Source organism: Pelophylax lessonae, assembly GCF_965119305.1.
Source record: "Pelophylax lessonae genome assembly, chromosome: 3".
Classification (NCBI taxonomy): Eukaryota; Metazoa; Chordata; class Amphibia; order Anura; family Ranidae; genus Pelophylax; species Pelophylax lessonae.
This window is the reverse complement of record NC_138770.1, coordinates 621,388,774-621,411,583: the sequence shown is the minus strand read 5'-3', so window position 1 is coordinate 621,411,583 and position 22,810 is coordinate 621,388,774. Positions and strand designations below refer to the sequence as shown.

The 22,810-nt window shown below is 40.0% G+C and overlaps 1 protein-coding gene across 3 annotated transcripts in view; it reads left to right on the top strand.

Annotated features, from left to right (window-relative positions):
• Nucleotides 1-22,810, top strand: part of PROX1 (prospero homeobox 1) — a 106,329-nt gene that overhangs the window by 37,644 nt on the left and 45,875 nt on the right. For all 3 annotated transcript variants that reach the window (XM_082250276.1, XM_082250277.1, XM_082250278.1), the window contains exon 3: nucleotides 1,683-1,801. In XM_082250276.1, the coding sequence (XP_082106402.1) occupies nucleotides 1,683-1,801 (119 nt within the window). The remainder of the gene's footprint in view (nucleotides 1-1,682; nucleotides 1,802-22,810) is intronic.

Genomic DNA, 22,810 nt, shown 5'->3' with positions numbered 1-22,810 from the left:
AACGCTACGCTCAGGTGTGAATGTAGCCTAAAATAGATCAATTACAATAATTAGTATTTTCTGTGTTACAATTTCATTGTTTGAATATGTCACACACCCGAGTGCTTTTAGTGAATTGTTACAATCAACATCTTTCTATTGACTGAGAAATAGACAGATAGAGATAGATAGATAGATAGATAGATAGATAGATAGATAGATAGATAGATAGATAGATAGATAGATAGATAGATAGATAGATAGATAGATAGATAGATAGATAGATAGATAGATAGATAGATAGATAGATAGATAGATCGATAGATAAGTATTTTTTTAGTTAAAAATGTAATTCTTTGGATCTCATATAAGCTGCGGTGTGTCCCTTACACAAGTGTCATCCAATAAGTTCATTTACAAGCGATCATCTTTCCAATTCTTAGAAGAATCCCGAGAACACAGTAGGGAAGAAGACTTAATTGACCTTGGGGGGCTACATTGATTTTCTCCACATGCATCTTCATTTCTGATAAATTATGAAGCCATTAATTTGCTGGGGAGATGGAGGGACCAGCCTGCAGCACAGATGTGTCCTAAGCAGACAGGCTTACAGCTCACTGAAATGCCAAGAAGTGCTGGAGGAGAATGAGAAGTCCCAAGTGTTAGGCTTCCTCCCCCTGTCCTCCTAGAACTGGTGAGCTCCATTCTACCCAATGAATTTATAGACATGGCTTTTAGGTTCTAGAAAGCAAACATGTAATTGCTCTATACTTGGAAATGTAATTTTATATTTGTTTCGTATATTTCCACTAGCTATTCAACAAAACTTTTTCCTAACAAAACCTTCTTTCTTTCTTTCTTTCTTTCTTTCTTTCTTTCTTTCTTTCTTTCTTTCTTTCTTTCTTTCTTTCTTTCTTTCTTTCTTTCTTTCTTTCTTTCTTTCTTTCTTTCTTTCTTTCTTTCTTTCTTTCTTTCTTTCTTTCTTTCTTTCTTTCTTTCTTTCTTTCTTTCTCTCTTTCTTATTATTGGTAGTTGCCTGACTGTCATCATAATACTCTGGCATCACTATAAAGCCCGTGCTTTAGCATGCATGCGGGTTGAAAGTTCGGCCTTCACTAGCTACATATATTTTCAAGGTTTAGAAACTTACTAAGTTTGGGAGCCAGAGCAACACCATGGCAATCCAGCAATAAAAGTTTCCAGAAGGTGGTTGGTATTTTTCTCATGACAGGTTCCCTCTAAATGGAGTATCTTTAAAAAAAAAATGATCGGGATTTTTTAAATACTCTGAAATTGACCATTAGGACAAGATTTATTACGTAGAAATTTTGTGCAATTTTAATTAGCTTAGCATTTTGCAATAGTAAACAGATCAGTTTTATATGAAATAACTTAAGAATACACTGAATGTTTGACCGTTGTTCACTACTCATGATAAAATGTATATGTGTCGGTTGTATATTTGGATGTACAGTAAAGGTCACCTAGTGAAAGAATATGTTTTCTACTAACGCTCATATTAGGAAGTAAGCAATTTTATCCCCCTGCTATACAATATTATGGTTGCTGAAGGTTCCACAACTATTATGTATTAATGCAGGAGGCTTCTCTATGGTCCATACATGTGTAAAAAAATAGAATATTACAAAATTTTAATCAAAGTTGTATATTTTTTAGTTTCTTGAAATCTTTTCCTTGACTAGCACAATTCTACATGCAGGAAGGTCTGTCTCCAAATCATTTGAAAAAGGCCAAGCTTATGTTTTTCTACACACGCTACCCCAGTTCCAACATGCTGAAAACCTACTTCTCCGATGTGAAGGTAAGTCCTCTCATGTTGTACATATCATTTCAGTATTGTAATAATTGGAATCATCCACCAGCTCCAGTGGTGAGGTTTTTCCTACTGGATTTTATGTGTTTGGCCCTCACCTCAAAGCCCTAAAGTATATCCAGAAAAAAACACAAAAACATGCAAAAATGTGTTATTATTGCCTGATACATAGAGGGTAAGAAGCTATTACCAGTAAATACTTTTTGACAATAAATTGGTCTTTGGATAGAATGGTGAAGAGTTAGAACCTCTGTCAGGTTTTCTTTGCTCTCTAAGTTGCCCCTGACAGATCCACCATCTCTACTTGTCCTGATGACCATTGTCTCAGAGACAGACAGTGATGAGAAATTCAAACTTTTACAGTTGACATCAGAACAGGAACAAAAAAGAACACCTGTTCTGGTGGCAGCTGTTGTAAACCATGTGAGCACCCCCTGGCAGTGTTGTAGGGTTTGTCCCAACCCCTATAACTGCCTCTTTTGCTGGACAGCTTGGTCTGCATGTTACTGTGAACAACATATAAACAAAGGCTAGCAAGGTAAAAAAAAAAAAAAGGAATGTATATACTGAATACCATCATTATAGGCATTATTTCCATTCCATTACCAAAATACAATATTTTTGCTACAGAGCTCCTTTGATGATATTGTAGTTTTCACCAGTAAAGTTTTCTAAGTGTATATCTATCTGACAGATCAAATACTGTAAAAGAAAAAAACTGCATTGATATTTACGTATACATATACATTAAAATGGTAGGCTTCACATAATGTATTCAAACAATATTGAATTATTTAAATAATTTAGATGATTGACTTCAAGCAATTTATTCAAACATTAATGTATTATTTTAATAAATCAGTTAATTAATTAATTAATTAAGTAATTAATAAAGTCATGTAAAATTAAAAAAATGGGATCTAGATATTGCATAGTATTATTACAGGTTACAGGTTATTATTACAGGTTTTAATTAATTTATTTAATTTTAAATACAGTTATCAAAATACAATTTTTTAATTTTTTTTGCTATTGCGCTCCTTTAATGATATTGTAATTTTTCACCTCTTTTAAATTGAACCATATCCCTCTGACAGATACAATACAATACACTAAAAAAAAAAAAAACTGCTTGATAGTATACCAAAACTTTCAAACTAGAATTCAATTGTTTGAACGATAGACTTTGCGCACTGTACTCAAACATTATCTGTTGCCATTGGTTTTGGTTGTAGTTAGCCCCTAAAAGAAAAAGTCCTTCAATGCTCCTTTTTTAATCACTCATTAGGACAATTAAAAAGTTAGCAACGCTTCATATCTTCTACCGATCTTTGATGAAGAAAAAGGCTGATAGGCTGCGTGTAAACAGGAAATGCAGTTCAGCCATTCTGGTCCACAGTAAGACATTGTTTACACATTAAGTAATAATCGTGTGATAAAAACTCAAGGGACGCCTAAACGACGTCCAAGGGCGGCCTCCGCTCCGTTCAGGGACATTCTTCTAATTGGCCCCGTCTGCGCCACTTTCCCATGCTTCTGCTTATATAAGCAAACCGTAGCTTGCCACTCTCCCTTTCTAAAGAAAACACGGCTTTGACATTTTCCCCCTGCACTTGCGGAGGGAAGAAAAAAAAAAAAAACAAAAGTGTTGATTGTCCTTTATTTACAACTTAATTTGTTGTTGATGCAGTCTACGCGGAGCATAAGGAAGATGAATAAAGTGACAGATTCAGGGCACATTATTCAAATGAGGGTATGAAAGGCATTGACTTCCAGCTGCACACTCCTTTAGTACACACAATATCGGGCACTCCTTTCTTATTTGTTGCATATTTTTTTTTTTTTACCAAAGTAATTATTTAATTGTCTTGGAGTTTATGTTGAGAATTTTAAGTTTTGCAGTATCTGGTCTTCATTACGCTTTTGTTATACATGGTATTTTTGTCTCTTTACGGCAGCAAACAATAAATTGGTGACATTAGAAAAAGAAAAAAAAATTGGTGTGGTGCTCGGAAGTGTCACTTGCCTGAAGCTCTTTATTGAGCTTTCTTTACTGAAGAAGAAAAGGGCTCCTTATCCAGGGTTCCGCCACTGTTGCAGTAGATTTATATCTGCCCAGTGGTGGGTTCACATTTCCCCCTGCAGCTAACACTAATTTATTGCCACCAGTTGGATTGATATTAGCCTGATGATATGCGTACAGGTCTGATTCCTTGTGTCACACTGTCGGACGTGGGATGAGAAGATAGGCCTGACTTCCCTAGAAGCACAGGCACTACAGAGTATCCTAAGATCTCTTGCAAAACTAAATAAGGAGTACTAAGTTTCCATCTCAGATTTGTAAAAGATTAGGGTTGAGGAGCACCTGGTATTAAATTTCATAACATTTTCAGAGTTTCAGTCCAAATTTTTATTTGACAAATGCCCTTTTTGCACGGGGCAGATTCTGATCACCTCCCAGATCCCCTGCTGATCGGAGCAGAAGGGTCCCAGCTCTATGGGCAACCAAGAGTAAACTGACTGTTTGGTTACACCAGACTACCTCCAATCCGTTTTGCCTAAACAGGAGAGGATATACTTTAATACAGTAGGAATCGTTAGAGCTCGTTAGAGCTTACAATCTAATAAGTCTTTGCTTTTGGTTTTAATGCCACTTTAACTTCTCATCCTTAGTAAAGAAACACTCTATTAGTGCTATTTTTAAGCAGTCTTTGACACTTCTGAACACCAATGCACCAAGGCAAAGATAAAAGGTTTGCACTGAACACCCATGTAAATTTGGACTTTTGCAATGAACACCATTTGAACATTAGTGCTGCCATTGAGCACCAGTGCAAAGTTAAGCTGGCCATAAACTGATGGAATCCTCAGCAGGTGACACTCTGTTTGACAAAAGCCAATAATTTGACTTTTGTGGAACGAGCCTGCTGGAAAATTTTCATCAAAACAGCGGCTGCATCTAATCAGATAAAAACTGTTTTATGGTTATTCTGGCAGCTGCCGCCATCGGCTTTCAGTATACAGTGTCCCAGCAGGGGGATTCAACCATACATGCTGTTTAGCGTGGATAGAGGAATTTGTTCTAACAGTGTATGGCCAGTAACCATTGAGCTCTAATGCCATTTTTTTGTAACAGATGTGCAATTTTGTTTTATATTTTAATAATGTTTGCTATATCTGCATATCATGTTGCTATATCTATAATCTGTTTATGCAAAGATGTTTTCAAGGGTTCCTCAAGGGTAAAAAGTTTGAGAAAGATTTGAATACAGTATTCTCACTTTGGAAAGTCAACTTAGCTTTAGCTGAAGTTGGATTAAAACAAACCATCCAATCATGATCAAGCATAAATCCTGGTTTATTCTAATTTCCCCTTGCACGTGACTGGATGTTCATCATCATAGTGTATACAGCCTCTTCTTTAGAAAATAGACCCCATTGACCTCAGATATTAACCCTATGGGCAAGGGAGGAGAAATGCAAGTAAATACCGCTTAGATTCATCTGTTCACGAGGGACAAAAAACGATTGGCTGAAAAAGGCTACAATGTCAAGCTTTACTGAGATTGATTGGCAAGGGGGAATGCACCTGCTACTACCCATAGTCATGAACAAATCAAAAAACCCAACTAAAACTTTTCTTTTGATAGAGTAAGGAAGGAAGAACCCCTGCTAGGGTTTTACTGTTGTTCAGCCCTTCATTGGAGAGATTTATCCTATCATCTTGACAATGGTTTCACCAGACAGAAAGTGAGGGAAAATCTGCAACGTCTCCACTCTACCAATAACTAAGAAAAAAGGTTTTGGCTGGACATACACTTAATGAACTTATGTAATATAATTGGCATGCTATGACTGGCTGATAACTTTAGGAATCATTTGTCTGTGAAGGTTCTTAATTATCCAGGTCATAGTTAGTATAGCTAGTTACTTTCAGCTGGATTTGTTCTGTAGCATTGACATATATTTTGCAACTTCTCCAAGCCCCTTCATCAGTTGGATTAAAGTGGAAGAAAACCTTGACTATAAATATACTTAAAAATGTTCTCTCCCCCCCCCCCCCCACCTCCTGCCTATCCTGTCTAACCTGTATAAAAAAGATCTGTGTACTTACCTATTTTCAATCCATTCGTGTCACATTGGCCCTGAGTAAGGAAGCACTCAACAACAACTGTTAATTCCTGGAGTGGTGACATCACCCAAAGGCACCCATGGCCCAACTGTTGTTGTCGCATCCTCCTCTCCCCCGCAGCTGCCTCTCACTGGAACAGGGAGCTGGAGCTGCTAGATCATGTGACCAGACCAGAGCGGATAAAAATAGGTAAGTACACAGATCATTTTATACAGGGTATGAAGGATAGGTATGAGGAAGGGGGAAGGAACATTTTTAAGATTTGTTAGAGTCAGGCTTTTCTTCCACTTTAATCTGTTGGTGTTACCTGTGTGGATATAAAGGTTCAAAAGCTGCAAAATGTTTTCAACATTACAAAACAAAATCCAGTTGAATATTACTAGCTACTAATAGCTTTAATAATTATTGCAATACACCTTCCAAAGTAAAGCATTCATAAGAATGTAAATTTCCATCTCTGTTGTTGAGGTTGCTTTTCTGATCAGTATTCCTACAAATGAGAGTCCGCTCCTGCCTTGCACCGATTTGCTCATTTTATCAGTATATTCAAATGAGGACAAGCCCCAAAACCTTAACATTGATGCTTTGATAAAACTATAAAAGGCCGTTTAACTTAAAGCAGATGCCTTGTTTAAAAGCTTTATTAAGTTTGTATACAGCTTTGCAGATTTGATAGAGAGACGGCCACCTGTCTTTTCTTGTCAGCTGTAATCACTAATTTTATATTAGGCAAGAGCTTTAAAAAGCAACAAACTCTTCTTCAATTATACCCGGCACGTGGCGTTAATCATTATGGGCTCTTGGGTGGTTGAAACAAGTCAGCTGTGTTTGTCCATTTTGTTTAATAGTCAGAAGCCGCTTGGCGTTGGAGTGTAGGTTTATGTTAGTTCTATGCATATGAATTTCATCTATAGCTAGTACATAAATTGCAGGCGTGGACTGGCTGTTTAGCTGTTACAGCATTTGTCAGAAGGTAGAGAGTGTGAAAAAATATTCATGGAATAGCTGGATGTGTTGGGGGCAGCTCAGTTGAAAACAGGAAGCCAGTGATTGAAAAGTGATATTTCAGTTACAGGTGAAGTCTGGCGCAGTCACTCAACCAGCTTAATTTTTTGCTGGCTCTGTTGTTGCCACCCTTGGAGTTTTCAGAGGACACTGACCCTTCATTTAAACCTCCCACTAACCCCCCTCGTAACCCTAACATACCCTTCCTGTAACCGTAACACTAACCTTCCATGTAACCTTAACACTAACCTTCCCTGTAACCCTAACACTAACCTTCCCTGTAACCCTAACACTAACCTTCCCTGTAACCTTAACAGTAACTTTCCCTGTTACTTTACCACTGACCCCACTATAAGCTTAACAATAACCCTCCCTGTAAATTATCACTGACCCTTCCTGTCAACCTAACACTAACCCTCCTTGTAACCCTAACACTGACCCTTCCTGTCACCCTAACACTAACCCCTTCTTGTAACCCTAACACTGACCCTTCCTGTAACCCTAACACTAACCTCCTTGTAACCCAAACACTAGGGCTGGCCATACATGTTCAATTTCCTTGTACAATAAGCTTAACAATAACCCTCCCTGTAAATTTACCACTGACCCTTCCTGTCAACCTAACACTTACCCCCTATAACTTTACCACTGACCCTCCCTGTCACCCTAATACTAACCCCCCTTGTATCCCTAAGACTGACCCTCCCTTTAACCATAATACTGACCCTCCCTGTAACTTTAACAATGACCCTTCCATAACTCTAATAATAACCTTCCCTGTAACATTACCACTAACCCCCCATGTCACACTAATACTAACCCTCCTTGTTACCCTAACGCCGACCCTCCCTGTAACCCAAACACTGATCCTCCCTGTAATTACAACACTAACCCTCCCTGTATTTTTACCACTGACCCTCCAATAAGCTTAACACTAACCCTCCCTGTAACTTTACCACTGACCCTCCAATAAGCTTAACACTAACTCTCCCTGTAACTTTACCACTGACCCTCCAATAAGCTTAACAATAACCCTCCCTATAACTTTACCACTGACCGTCTCATAAGCTACACAAACATCCCCCTATAACTTTACCACTGACCCTCCCTGTCACTATAACACTAAACCTCATTGTACTCTAACACTGACCCTCCAATAAGCTTAGCACTAACCCTCCCTGTAACTTTACCACTGACCCTCCTGTAAGCTAACCCATAACACCCCTATAACTTTACCACTGACCCTCCCTGTCACCTAACACTAACCCTCCTTGTACCCTAACACTGCCCCTTTCTGTAACCCAAACACAAACCCTCCCTGTAATTTTAACATTGACCCTTCCCTAAGTCTAACACTAACCCACCTTGTAACTTTAACACTGACCCTTCCTGTAATCTTAGCTCTAATTTGGTCTATATTCTCAACACCAATGCTCCTAGCAACTCTAACCCTCCTCGTAACCCTAACACTAACCCTTCCTTTATTCCAAACACTAACCCTTTTATTGACCCTTCCTGTAATTCTTACTCTAAACCTCCCCATATTCCTCATTCTAACCATCCCTGTCACCCTAATTCTAACCCTATCACTCACCCTCCTTTGTGTAAACGTAACCCCTTCCTTGCCTACTCACCTCTACAGTGCCAGGTTTCTCTATATAAAGACCAACCATTCTGGTGTGAAAATATGCCAGAGCCAAAGTCCCAGAGATAGAATCTACTAACTCATGTACAAGGTCTAAATCAGCTATGTAGTAGTTGAAATACTGATGGAACAGAGGAATGTATGCACTCAAAAAGAACTTAATTTAAAAGTAGGCTATGCCCACTATAACTATATTCTTCTCTAAGGAGCAAGTACAAGGCATCCATAAATTGTAAAGTGAAATCACAAACGTGTTTCAATATAAAGTTCATTTAATATAGGCAAATTCAGCTGCTGCTTCACAAAGCTTCTATGTGGCATTTGAGTTTTCTGTTACAGTTCTGTATAAAGTCCCTCTTTGAGAACAACAGTAAATTCTTAGAACCAAGGAGGGCACTGGCCTCCATTTTTTCAGGCTCAAATTTGGGACCATTTAGATAATAAGGATACCACCAGCCACAAGGATTTTACCCGTGAACTTCAAAATAATGATGCCAGAGACATTAATTTCCAAAGCTATCATTTTACAGAAATTGATGTAAGAGCTGTGCACATTAGGAGCCCACACACCCCCAGTCTCTAAGCACTTACCCACCATGCCTATTGCTGACTCTGGATGTAAATATACCGGAGCTCCAACACAGCATCTAATAATAAAATGTTGCAAAAAACAAGCAATTGTTGAGAACCTCTGAGCTGGCAAATGACACCGTTCCCTTTTTTCAAGAGGTGCCACCTGGAAGAGTAGAAGGCTTTATTTAGCCTCAAACATCCCCTGGATTGGCACAAACAGTATCACTGGTGATAGCGCTCGGAGTAGGCCTTTGTGCCAGAGTGGTTTTACGTCTGGTGCCGCTTCCTTTCTGAAACAGGAGCCTTTGTGAGAGGCAGTGTCAGAGCCCAGATAAGAGAATTGATTTCACCCTAGTGTTATATTAATTGTGCAGGTCTTTAGGCCACATGGTTCTCTCCCCCATCCAAAGCTGGCTGTAGGCTCTGCAGGTGTTATCACCTCAAGGGTCAGGAGCGTTCAGAAGAGATTTAGAAAGAAAACTAAGCCTTTTTACTGCTGTCAAGAGAAGCAGAAAAAAGAACAGCTGCTGAGAGGTGAAAGTAATCACTTTGCATGTAATGCTTTAATAGGTCTTGCACAGAGCAAGGGCAGAATTTCGTAAGACAGAGGCATAATTAATAAGGCGATGCAAAGAGCAGTAGTGTGTAGAACCACATAGCAACCAAGCAAAACATTTTGTCATCAATCAGAACATTCCAGTTGGGGTCGTATCTAAGGAGCACTCTAAACCCTATTTGTATCTAACCTCAGACCATCCAACACGACCAGTTCTAGAGACTGCTCTGCTCCCAAACGTATCACTCTTACCTTGGCCAGAGGTACCTACAAACTTTGGAGAACTTTCAACCAATCTGGCTTAGATCCGAAGGAACTTTTGTATGTTTGTAGGCCACACCAGGCCACAAACACCAATCTTTGCCTGATCTTTCTCAAGGACAGAGTTGACTGACTGGATGACTTGCTCTCTGGCTGATTGCAATTGTTTTACTCAAGATAGCTAATATTGTCTGCTATGCACTCCCCTCTGCCATAGGCACTCATATCAATTTTTGTCCAGTGCAAATGTGCATTTTTGAGCAGCTGGATTGGCGATGTCTGCAAGTCAATGACATTTTTTAACACTGTCACTTTGCCCTTTCAAGGATACCTTTCAGCTCTCCCCCCTCCATTGCTCGAATTCCTTATGTTACAGTGCTTGGGCCTGAGTAGCCAACCATCAGACTCAAACACTGTTACATGGGACAAGGCAGTCTTGTCATCCACCTCGGTAGATGTTGATACCATGTAAAACGTGAGACTGTCCAGGGTGAATTTCTGCAATAAGGAGGCGGTAAAGAAAGACAGCTGTGTGGGTATACCTTACTTGGGATTGGCTTTCAAGAGACACTGACACTCTGCCCTAAATACCAGGTGACCAATCCCAAAGTTCATACACACTGGGGGATTTAAAGATTGGCCAATAATGACATAACCCCAATCCTACTGCAGTATCTTTTTAAAGTGGTTGTAAACGATCACCTTGTAAAACAACCCATTTACTTTAAAATATAAAGGAAAGGCAAAACATTTGTTTGATGATATAAAAAAAAAAAATCTAAATGCATTTTTCTCTTACGTCCTCTGACAGTCGCAGCCCATTCAGTATGCCTTCACCATTGGGTAATGGCGCCCTCTGCAGGAGTAAGCTAGGCAGTGAAAAGGTTTAGTAAAAAACTTTATAAGTGATCACATTCCCTCTGTTCTCAGCTGCATAAGAGATGGGGGTGGAGAAACAGCAATACACTAATCTTCTCAGTAAAAGGATGTTCAAGGGGTATGTGTCAGGATAAGTCTGATCATTGGAGGAGAGTACACTGAGTTCCCAGCATAGCTAGAGAACGGACCACATTGTGTTCTCCTGCTCAGTGTGGTCAGTTTTCATTAAAAAAAAAACAGAGGTGCTGACCACTGTGCAGTTTATGTGCAGTTGGAAACTTAGAAATTCATTAATAAACACCTCTTTCCTCAGCTGGTTTAGAAAGCACTTAATAGGTTGGGGTGGGTTTTGAATCTGAAAATACCAACCCCAAGTTTTCAAAAGTAGATTGGTAGATTGTCCAGACCCCCCTCCCCCCACAACAAAATATTGGTCAGCAGACAGATCTTACTATGTGTTTACTATGCTTCAGGTGGAAAGGTGAGATGAAGGTTCTATAGACTGAACATTCTGACCCTTGCCTCCAAAAAAAGTGTGAGGGCATCATTTAGGTCATCTTGCACCTGTGGAACTAAAATCCTCACCAACCTGGGGTTCATTGTGGTAACTAAAGTGACCCTGGTGGGAAATTAATTTTGGAACCAACCTTGTAAGATACTAGAGCTAAACACACTGTAATTTGTAACTAAACTTGGCTTTCTGGACCTCTTGGAGGAAACGGTAACAAAAAGTGGATTTCCACAAGCTTGTGACAATCACAGATGTATACCCAGACAAGAAAATAAACAACTTCCCCCACCAAAAAAAAAAAAAAAATACTTAAAAAATCATATATAGCTCACAAATTGGAGCAGACTTGATGGACTGCTACTATAGTTCCCGGTGGAAAATGAAACCTGGACACCGACCTTGTAAGATATCAGCCCTAACTGCACTGCCATGCTCAACTAAACATGCCTATTAAATATTACATAGGTAATTATTGATTTTAACAGAGTTTTTGCAATAGCTTTTCTTCTGACTTGGATTTGTAAATGAATTTTGAATCTCTTGTAAAGTGTGGCCTCCTGGGAATCCCTCTGTAGTGCCCCAGTGGGAATAGCTAGCTTTGACCTCATTAGATCCTGATTGAGAGGCACCGTGGGGTCAAGCATAAAGAATCCTTTTATCCTGTATCGCTCAGCATCTTGCCTATTCTCTCAAACTTCGCCTCCTAACAGCGTACAGGCTGCGAGCTGAGCCGAACAAAGCTGCAGAGGAAGCAGGTTATCTCTATACCCCATATCGCAAGTGGTTTAATTTTAGGGGTTTGTCTTCAATGACACTGTTTGACTTGGGACAGCTGTAGGGAAGCATCAGGTTTCCCAGTAACAAAACGGTTAATCATTCACATAATTGAATCAGGCCTTCATGCAACAGGGATTTCCATTCTGTGGGCAGCACACTTTACTGCAAATCCGACTGCTCTGTTGTGAATATATATTGATTTTCCATAAAGAAAAACAAAGATATTCTCAGTGCTTTTACCTTCCAAAATATATTAAAAGAACAGGTGATCAGTCAGTGTGTTCATTATGAATATAGTACCAAAATGTTGCTAATACTGGTACACATTCAATCATTAAACTGAGGTTGGCCATAGATGGGTTAGGGTATCCCCAAACAGAAAGACAGGGCATACATCTGCCTATCTGCATACACTCTGGCAGGCATTGCCGGGACAAGGTCAGCTGGAGCCCAGGGCAAACATGCCAAACTGCGCCCCCCCCCCCCCCCCCACCCAAGATGTATGAACATTACGTGTCAACAAAAGTACCCCCCCAAAAGAAAAATTGGGTACTAATCTGCATGAATACCCCATAAGCATAAATTCCCCCTCTTCCCAATACAAATTGCCCCCCTCCTAAAATACCCCCTCCCAGTACAAATCCTTGCCCCCTGTATCCCCCAAATCCCACCAACAATTATGCCCCCCCCCCAAAAAAAAAAGATCATCACAAAAGATAAAAAAAAGATAGCACAAATCCTCCACCCTTCAAATTCTCAAACCCCATCACAACACAATTTCCCCAGAATCACCACTCCCAGCACACCCCTTCAAATTTCCCCTCCTAGAATATTTATTTTCCCCTGCTGCCCCCCACATTCCTGCTTCCAATACAAATATCCTTCCTCCTCCTCAATTTCCTCACAGTGCCCCCTCACCTCACTTGATACCACGGTTCCCAGGACAGCAGTTCCTTCTTCCCGAAGCTGGTGGTAGGGCCCTATGTTGCAAATTTCCTGATGGTAGGAAGTAAGGCACTTATTATTTTCCACTTCTGTGAAGCAGCCTTTGGTCCCTTTCTCCCAAATGCCTTTTGAAAATCCTAATCACCGAAGATAAAACTGAAATTAAAAAAAAAAAAAAAACTGAAATTCAGATATGGATTTGGCCAAAAGACCTTGATATTCAGTCTGTATTTAAAGCAGACCTTGCACTCCAAGCAAAGTCTGCTTTTTAATTGTGGCCCCTTCCCCCTTGCTAAAATGAATCATTCAACTTTAAAGAAACACCTTTGGGAGAAACAGGTTAGGCAATTTATTCACTCTCTCTGTGGCTTCTGTGGTGTAGTGGGTGATGTCTTCTTCTTGCTGATGAGATTCTGGGGAATGCTGAGTTCTCCAAATCTCACAAAAAGATGCTGCAACACAGTGCAGGATCATCTAAGCTCAAGGGTTGGGCTACTGAGCAAACTGCAGGATGTTGTCATCCGAGGATAATGATGACACCCTCGACTAGGCACTTTGAGCAAAAGGAGATGGAAGATCAACTTAAAGTGATTGTAAAGTCTATTTAAAAAAAAAAAAAAAATATATATATATATATATATATATATATATATATATATAACAAACATGTTATACTTACCAGCTCTATGCAGTTGGTTTTGCACAGAGTTGACTGGATCCTCCTCTTCTAGGTCCCTCTTTGGCGCTCCTGGCCCCTCCCACCTGTTGAGTGCCCACACAGCAAGCAGCATTCAGACATGGAGCTGCGACCCGCCCTCTCTCCTGATTGGCTGACTGACTGATTGACAGCAGTGGGAGCCAGCTGTGCCATGCTGCTGTCTCAGCCAATGACGAGGGGAGTCCTAGGCAGCTGAGAGACTTCCATCAACATCACAGGATACAGCTGGGCTCAGGTAAGTATTAGGGGGGCTGAGGTGAGCTTCCGCACACAGAAGGTTTTTTTTTTTTTATCTCAATGCATAGAATGAATTAAGATAAAAAAAAACTTCTGCCTTTACAGTCCCTTTAGGCCCCATGGACACTGGGCATTTAGCTCCAGTGCATGGGGCTCCTGCCTCCAGCTTTGGACGGAGGGGAAAGGGGTTCCGTCCAGCTTGCTGCCGTTAGCCTCTGAAATTCTATTAGAGTCTGACAGCTGCTGGGCTTGATGGGACTGGACAGTGCACCTAGCCGTACCTTCTGATTTTTCCAACATGTCAGTTTGTGTTTGGCCTTGGTGATGTAAGGGACCCAGACACAAAACTGACAACTTGCTGAACAAGAGCCACACTTTCTGGTCATGTGTCATTCCTAACCAATCAAAATCATCTTTCATTATCCAGAATATTCCAAACAGGTAAAACCTGTAAACTGGCCAAAATGAGCAACTAAATATCATTGGTTGTTACAGCCTTAAAGTAAATACTAGATTTTATTTTAGATTATTTATTTATTAGTGCTTTATTTTATTTGTGGTGAATCTTGACAGCTTTGTATCATTACTTTATCATGCAAGTTCTGAAAATTGTCCCAGCACATAAAATCAGGTTTCAGTTTTAACCCTTTTTTTATGTAGAATGTACAAAACTAAATCTAAATACTTTCTCCTTCTATACAAAGTTCAGGACAGAATCTTTTCCAAGTGTTCGAGTATAGCAAACATGGTGCTGGCAACCAATGCTGAGGGTTCAGTAGTTCAACTGAAGCCATGGCTTTTGAACTTGCAAAAAAAGTCACATTCCAGTTTAACTCAAACATGTCTGCTACTGATCCTTAAAGGTCTTTGAGATACATCAGCCAGTAAGCTATTTTCAGATTCACAAGTTTTTGGGGGCCACAAGTTTTTGGGGACCAGTCTTCATCCACTTATGATTGATGAATGTATTTCTAAATGTAAAAACATAGTAGCAAAAGTAGATATAAAAAACAAAAAATATAACATAGCAAGTTTCGTTAGACATGCTTTTTCGACCAACTCTTAAAAAAAATTTACAAAATGATTTATTACCCAATTCTTTTGGCAGTCATATTAACACTATAGCTGTTCTTCCTCCCCAAGATGGTTGGAGATCGAGGGGATATATCCTGTGATATCATAGGCTAACTACATGACTAGAGGCCCACCGTGCGCTGGCATAGTGGCCTGTCCTGTAGGTCATAGGGAAGAAGCAAGCTGACCAATCTAGCACTGATCTTCTTTTGTGTTTATCCTGGTCATTAACAAACGGGAAGCCTCTCAGGCTCACCAGATATTTAGCGTTCTTTGCATTTATGCTTCGAATAAAAGAACGCATGGCATTTACTGCCATAGAAAGTGAAACGTAGTACCTACTGTGTGAATATTAGGTTACCATTTGGGGTGGAGGGGAGGAGCAATACTGTTAGTCTACTTTTCGAAAGAGGGTTTGACGTGTTCTTCTGTTAATCTGAATGAACAATATCAGAATGGGAATAATAAATCCTGGTCCTGGCCTTCTGGTCCTTAGATTGTTTATAGGTCCTTCAGTTGAAAAACTGTAGCTCAGTGATCACCAACATGATGCTCTTCGCATAAATGAACATGAAGAAGACAAGAGCCATTGTTGTTTGTTGGGCAATCAGGCTGGAGCCCGTGTGAATGAAACTATAGTCTCCCTACATGTGCTAGATTTACTAAACAGAGAATTAGCGTAATTTGCTAATTGAAGGAGAATTTGCATCAACAATTTGCACATTACACATGCAGATACATTGTGATTGTGAACTGCTATCATCTGGTCTTTTGTCAATGTTCTCACCAGTTGTGATATGAATAAATAGGAAGTTTTTTGTTTCTCGCTGAGATGCACAATGCAACTTTTTCTACATGGAAGCAGCAGATTCGGAGCTACACATAAGCTTTCAAAAATTCCTGAGTGATATATTGTTGGTAATTTTGTTATTTTAAGTGTTATTGAGAATGTGTTTACCCCTTTTTTCTTGTTTTTAGCTTTTCTTATTTAATTGCCAACAATAAATCAACAAAAGATTTCAGCAAGCCTAGTTTCAGTTGAAAAACCAGGTTGCTATATTTATGCTAACTTAGTATCTTCTAACCCATGCTCATACCAAGGGTCATTAAAAGCCTTTTAAAGTACAAATACTACTTTAAAAAGTTTGTCATGTACAGTATGTGCATAAATCTGCCACACTCCTTTTATCTTTCTTTTTAATATATTAATAATACCAAGCAGGTTCCAAAAACGATGGGAATTAAAGCAGATCTCCACCCTTAAACAAATGTGGTGTTGACCTGCCTCTCCCTCCCTCCCTCTCTTACAATTGGATATTAATGGTTTATAATTTATTTTTTCTTTCTACATTTATTTGTGCTGCAAAGCAGCACTTCCTTATTTCTCGCCTAGACTAGGTGGAAGTGTGTTTGCCTTGTCCCCACAGGTCTTCAGGTTCTGAGTAGGCCATCAGCCACATACGTTCTTGCACGGGTTCCCCCTACGCATGCGCAAAGTCAGCAATTATGGAAGTCCTATAATTTGCCATCTTTGAGTATTCGGGAGAAATCTCCTGCACATGAGCAGATGTGCTAAAGGGCTCTACCGGGACCGGAGGGCCGGGCGAAGCCCTTCGGCACATCTATGCAAGGGCCAGAGTATGAGCCAGAGCAGATAAACAGAGGACTGAAGTTTCTCTTCAGGGGGTTTATAATGGGCAAACTTTTTTTTCCTTTTGGATAGAATTGGGTTAAAGCTTCTTTCTGGTTGTTTTCTGCTGTCTGTTTACTGTTGGTGAGTTTTCCCTTCACTTGCTGTCCCAAACATGCAACTGTGAGATGAAATCTCCAAAAGTTAGGAGGATTCTTAGACAGACCCGAACAGGTAGAAGATTTACACTTATGCTTATTTAAAATTGTCGATTTACCTCACTTTCTATTCAGGGGACAATAATCAGTATTCCAAGTAGAGGGTAAGATTTCCCAATGGGGGCACAGACTACAATAAAATGAGAGAGTGTCTAATCCGCATCCCGGCTATCCAGTGCTTGCCTTAAAAGACTTTAATTAAAATGGGTATAAGCTGTCCAGGCTGTGGTTTAATGTTTTCTTTGTTTTTCATTTTGGGAGATAGTATTAATCGGTGAAGATGAACAAACTTTTAGAAATTTGCCCTTCTTTAGATAGCACTTGAGCCAACTGGGATCAAATCCTTATAATCCAGTTTCCTGACAGCCAATAGAATCCAGGACAGGGGAAACCAATGTGGGTTTGTAAAATAATAATGATGATAACAAAGCAAAAGTGTGATCCCAAATTTAATATTGGACTTAAATTACAGGGTTGGGGGAATTAAATATCTAAAACCAAAAACAAAAATGTAACACATCACAGATTATCAGTGCTAAGATGTGGCTACCTATGTTTTTTTTTTTCATTATTTTCACATGATGATCCGTTCTGTAACACATTCCCTGTCCTAGGGCGACAATGCCTACTCACTGTACTGTATTTATAGAGAAGCAGTGTTGTCACCCTAGGAAAGGGCTTCTTATCTCCGTAATATAGAGGGGAGGGATTCTGTAGTTCTGAGAGATAGTTGGGAACAATGTAACCGATAATACTGCAACACGGACAGAGAGCACAGGATCAACTGACAAGGTTTCTGGCGGGATCAACACATATATATTTTTTGTATTTATCAAACAGATATAACAAAACACTTTCAACTGTATATTTCAGTGGTCGCTAACCTTTCAGACCTCATAGACTACTAAACTCACATTTTTGAATTCTGCGGGCCTCTAACATGAATTTTACATGCCTTATACACACAATGCTCCAGCTCTTTATCCCCTTGCCCCAGATCACACTGCTACCTTTTACACACAAGGGGGCTGATTTACTAAAGATAAAAAGACTATGCACTTTGCAAAGTGCAGTTGTACTCTGCAAGTGCAGATGCTCCAGAGCTTAGTAAATGAGTAAAAGTAGGGCTTCACTTTGCAAACAATACTCAATCACATACAAGAAAAAATTAAAAAAAAAGCATTTGTGCTTGCACATGATTGGATGGAAGTCAGCAGAGCTCCTGCTCATTTGCTAAGCCCTGGAGCAACTGCACTTGCAGAGTCCAAATGCACTTTGCAAAGTGCACAGTCTATTTTTCTTCAGTAAATCAATCCCGATGTTCCAGCTCACTAACCCCCCCCCCCCCCCTGCACTCTGCATCACGCTGCTGCCTTATACACACAATCCTCTGACTCTCTGGCCTCTCCTCCCTGCACTCTGCACCACACTGCTGCCTTACACAGACTCATCATTGGATCTCACCTCCTTATCCAGCCATGTGCTCCAGCTCTGTGCTCCCTCTAACAGTCTGTGATTAGCGCAGGCATCGGAAGTCCCCTCCTTCTTCACCTCCTTCTCTCTGCACTACTCCTGGTGCTTCCCTCTGAGTTCACTGGAGCTGGAACTACAGAGGAAGCAATCGGGTATCAATGCATGCTGACAATGTTGCATGCATTGAGAACAACACTGGAAACCACATTGGGCAGTATACATCTGCCACAATGTTGATTTGGGTCAGAACCCCTGGGGACCACCAAAATTTTCTCGTGGATCATTAGCTGTCCACGGACCACTGGTTGGTGACCTCTGGTATATTTAAAAGATTGAAAAGGGAGCAAATGAGAATAAGTCAGAGTTTTCATATACATTAATGTAATCACTGAATCTAGTAATAAGCCAAGGCTACCAGACTCATTGAAAGAACCTGGTTAAAAAAGCATCCATTTAACATGAACATATACAATACAGCACCAAATTTTATGTGCAGATCTGCTATGCTTGACATAATAAGGAATTTCCTTAAATTGGGAGTCAGCTGTTTGGTGGGTAAAATTGATAATTCGCTGTGACACGTACCGACAGGAAATGCGGCTCTTTTTATTTGCTATTCATTTTAAAAACTGCTACATGAACACACTACAGATGTCTTAGCTTATCTTTCCAGAACAATCGATCCTTCTTTCCCTATTCTGTCTCTGCAAGACAAAAGAGAGGATGATGCACAATTAGGAAAATTAAACAATAAAACTCCTCATATGCGCACTTCTGCAGAAAGTACAGTGGAACACAACTGCAGGCAGAATTCCCTATTGTTGTGTCATTCAAGTACACAAAATTATTCATGTCATGCTTTTCAATGCAGTTATTTTTTACATGTACATATTTTATAACCCAGGCTGGCCAATGTGAAGTTTGCCCAGCCGATAATTTGCATGCAAACATTTGTTATTCTTAGCGGTAGTAGTGTTGGCATAATAAAGAAAGCATAAAAAGCACCTTCAACAACATACGTGACAAGTAAAGTTGCTCAGTAAGTTGTTAATTCTTACCTAGATATATTGCAAGTGTGCTTTGAATTGCAAAAAAAAAAAAAAAGAAAAAAGAGGCTAGCAGGTAAAAAGTGCATCCCTAACTCAACTTTAGTTTCTCCCTGCAGACCCACATTATAGGCCATTTTGGATAGGCAAAGCTCTGACACTTCTAGGTAATGTTGGAGCTTGCTCATTTTCTCCCACCCCTCCACAGTCCTATTGGGCCATCACTATTATGGACTGCCTCACTGGCCAATAACAATGTGCTGGAGGTAAAAAGGGCAAGAATCTAAGGGAGTGCTGGGATTCTGTCTTGGAGGAGTATGAACTCTTTATAGGATTGAATGGAGAGTTCACGGTACATGTGTGGTCCAGATTTTCTCAAGCGGTCTTATTGGCAATATATGACCTGGATCCAGGACAGGTGAAGATAATTGGCAGGAGGGGCAGGGAAAGCTACAATATTCTTTACATGTACCTGAACCAAAGTTGCAGTTGGACTCTAAATATATCTTACATTTACCGCTAGCTATCCTTCCTTCTATCCTTTGCAGAACAACAATAACCAATCAGGGAACATGTTCAAAAGTTTTATCTGTTCATAAAATAAACTATAAGGAGCTGATTTACTAAAGGCAAATAGACTGTGCACTTCGCAAAGAGCAGTTGCCCTCTGCAAGTGCAGTTACTCCAGAGCTTAGTAAACGAGGTAAACCTTCTCTTTGCAAAGAATACCCCATCACATGCAAGAGAAATAAAAGAAACAGCATGAGTGGAGGATGGAAGTCAGCAGAGCTTCTAGTCATTTACTAAGCTCTGGAGCAACTGCACTTGCAGAGTCCACAGTCTATTTGCCTTTAGTAGATCCACCCCTAACAATACACAGTGCTATCTTCTGCAGACCTTTTCAAACTTTTTATCCTAGCGAAACCCATAAAATAATGTTAAGGTCCTGGGGAACCCTTGCTAAAACCAATTCATGTAGAGTAAGGGGAAAAAATGCCCACTTACATTGGTGGTCTGTGGGAAGAATGTCCCCTTACAGTGGTGGTTAGAATTCCACCCTTTCAGAGATGATTGGGGTCATGCTGTAGGCTCTGTCAAGCAACACTGGCCCCCAGATTTATGCAGACAGTAACATATGGGAAGTCAGTTAGCCACTACTCAACGAACCCCGAGCAATCTCTAAAGCAGGGATTCACAAACTACGACCCTCCAGCTGTTTCAAAACTACACATCCCATGATGCATTGTAAAATTCTGACATTCACATACATGACTAGGCATGATGGGAATTGTAGTTCCAGAACAACTGGAGGGCCATGGTTTGGGAATCCCTGCTCTAAAGGAATCCTAGGCTTCCAAGGTACCCTTGGCTGGTCTGTTGGATAGTAAAAGGACTTTTTCTATATACTGGATGTACATGGCAGGTTATAGCTAAATGTCAAACAGTTACAAGGTGTACCTGTATAAATATCAGGCTCCTGTAATCCCTTGTACAGTAGTAGAACTCACTTTGCTGCCGGTGGATGTGCCATTACGTAACAAGGGGGCAAAGAGATGACTCAGCTGTATTGCTTACTACGGGAGAGAAAATTGTGGTCACCAACTGCCTGCCAGGGATGTGTAAATCTCAAACTCACAAATGCTTTGGCAGCTCTCTTTAGCTGTTTATTTAGCTCTTTGCCCAGTGCCTAGTTTTAAGCTGTTTTTAAACACAACTCCTGGCAAAAATGGAAAGAAAAAATCAATAGCTCATTAAAAGATAAAATAACAAAACCTAGCTTTTGCTGCAATAATCACCTTCAATTTCAAGATTTCCTCTGTGGTATTTTTTATGCCATTAGATGTCCTTAGTCTGAAGGCCAGCATCAACACACCTCTTCCAGGCAAGGTTGTCCTGGACCCGCTTTCGGCATGTGACAGTGAATGGAGAAGTAGCACAATGATTAGCTCAACTCTCTGTCACTCTGCTTTCTCCTTTTATCAGCATGCTTCTTGTCATCACATGAACTGATTGTCCCACTGTGCTGCTTCTTTCTCCCACTCACCATCCTTGCTGTACAGGGACTGCAAGATGCTGATGCTAGGTCACATTCAGGTACTCAAATTGAAAAACAAACACAAGGGCGCACCGGTCTAGTGCATTATCCTCTAAAAAAGGTTTTATTGAATAAAAGGTATAAAAATACTCACAAACAAGTTCTTGATACAAGAGACTCTGAGGAAGAGGCTAAGCCTCGAAATGAGTAAGCCTTTTCAGCTTCAGAGGACGATACACCCTTTGATCTTGATGCTGATGGCAATATACCTATTTGATATGCTTGTATCAAAAACTTGTTTGTGAGTATTTTTATACCTTTTATTCAATAAAACCTTTTTTAGAGGATAATGCACTAGGCTGGTGCGCCCTTGTGTTTGTTTTTCAGTTTCAGTGGTCCCAGACTACCCTGATGCCGAGTAGAAGGTCTTTGGTAGCCACATGAGTGTGGCTAGATATGGTTAGTAGATCACCTCTCAGAGCGCAGGAGACAGGTGCTTTGCACCAGTTTTTTGTTTGTTACATTAACCTTCTTAGCGGTATTCCCGAGCGTGGTTCGGGGTTACATTTCAGAGCCAAAAGCGGTAACCCCGAGCCACACTCGGGGTACCGCCAGAAGCATCGCTGGATCCTGTAAGAGAGTTAACTTACCTTGTCACCGGGATCCAGCGATGTGTCTTGGCGGTGTCTCGCAGCGGATCTTCCTCCCGATCCTCTCCGTGCCCCGGCTTCCGTCTCCTGCGACGTGACGTTCGCAGGGGGGTGGAACTGGCGGCAAATTCAAATGTAAAAACACACCAAACACACTGATACCATTCAAAATAAAAAAAAATCACATTAGTTTGCCCCCCAGTGCACTTTCCTGCAGTTTTACTGTAATTTTTATGTAAATATATACCTATATATATATATAGGTATATATATATATATATATATATATATATATATATATATATATACATATATATATATATATATATATACATACAACTGTATACATTATATGTACATATATAAATATATATATATATAATATATATAATAAATGTATACAGTTGGTTTGGGCTGCTCATTCACAAGAATTACATGCAAAATAATGGTACCGCTTTCAGCACCTAAAATCCAAAAGAATCATACCACCAGGGAGGTTAAGGTACTTACACTGTTTGTATATAAGGAAATACATATAGCGGGAATTCACAAATGTAAGCCATTAAATCACAGAGCAGCCAGAGCAATTCATTGCTGCGGCCACTCTGAATTATCAGCTCCGCTAGGGGGCA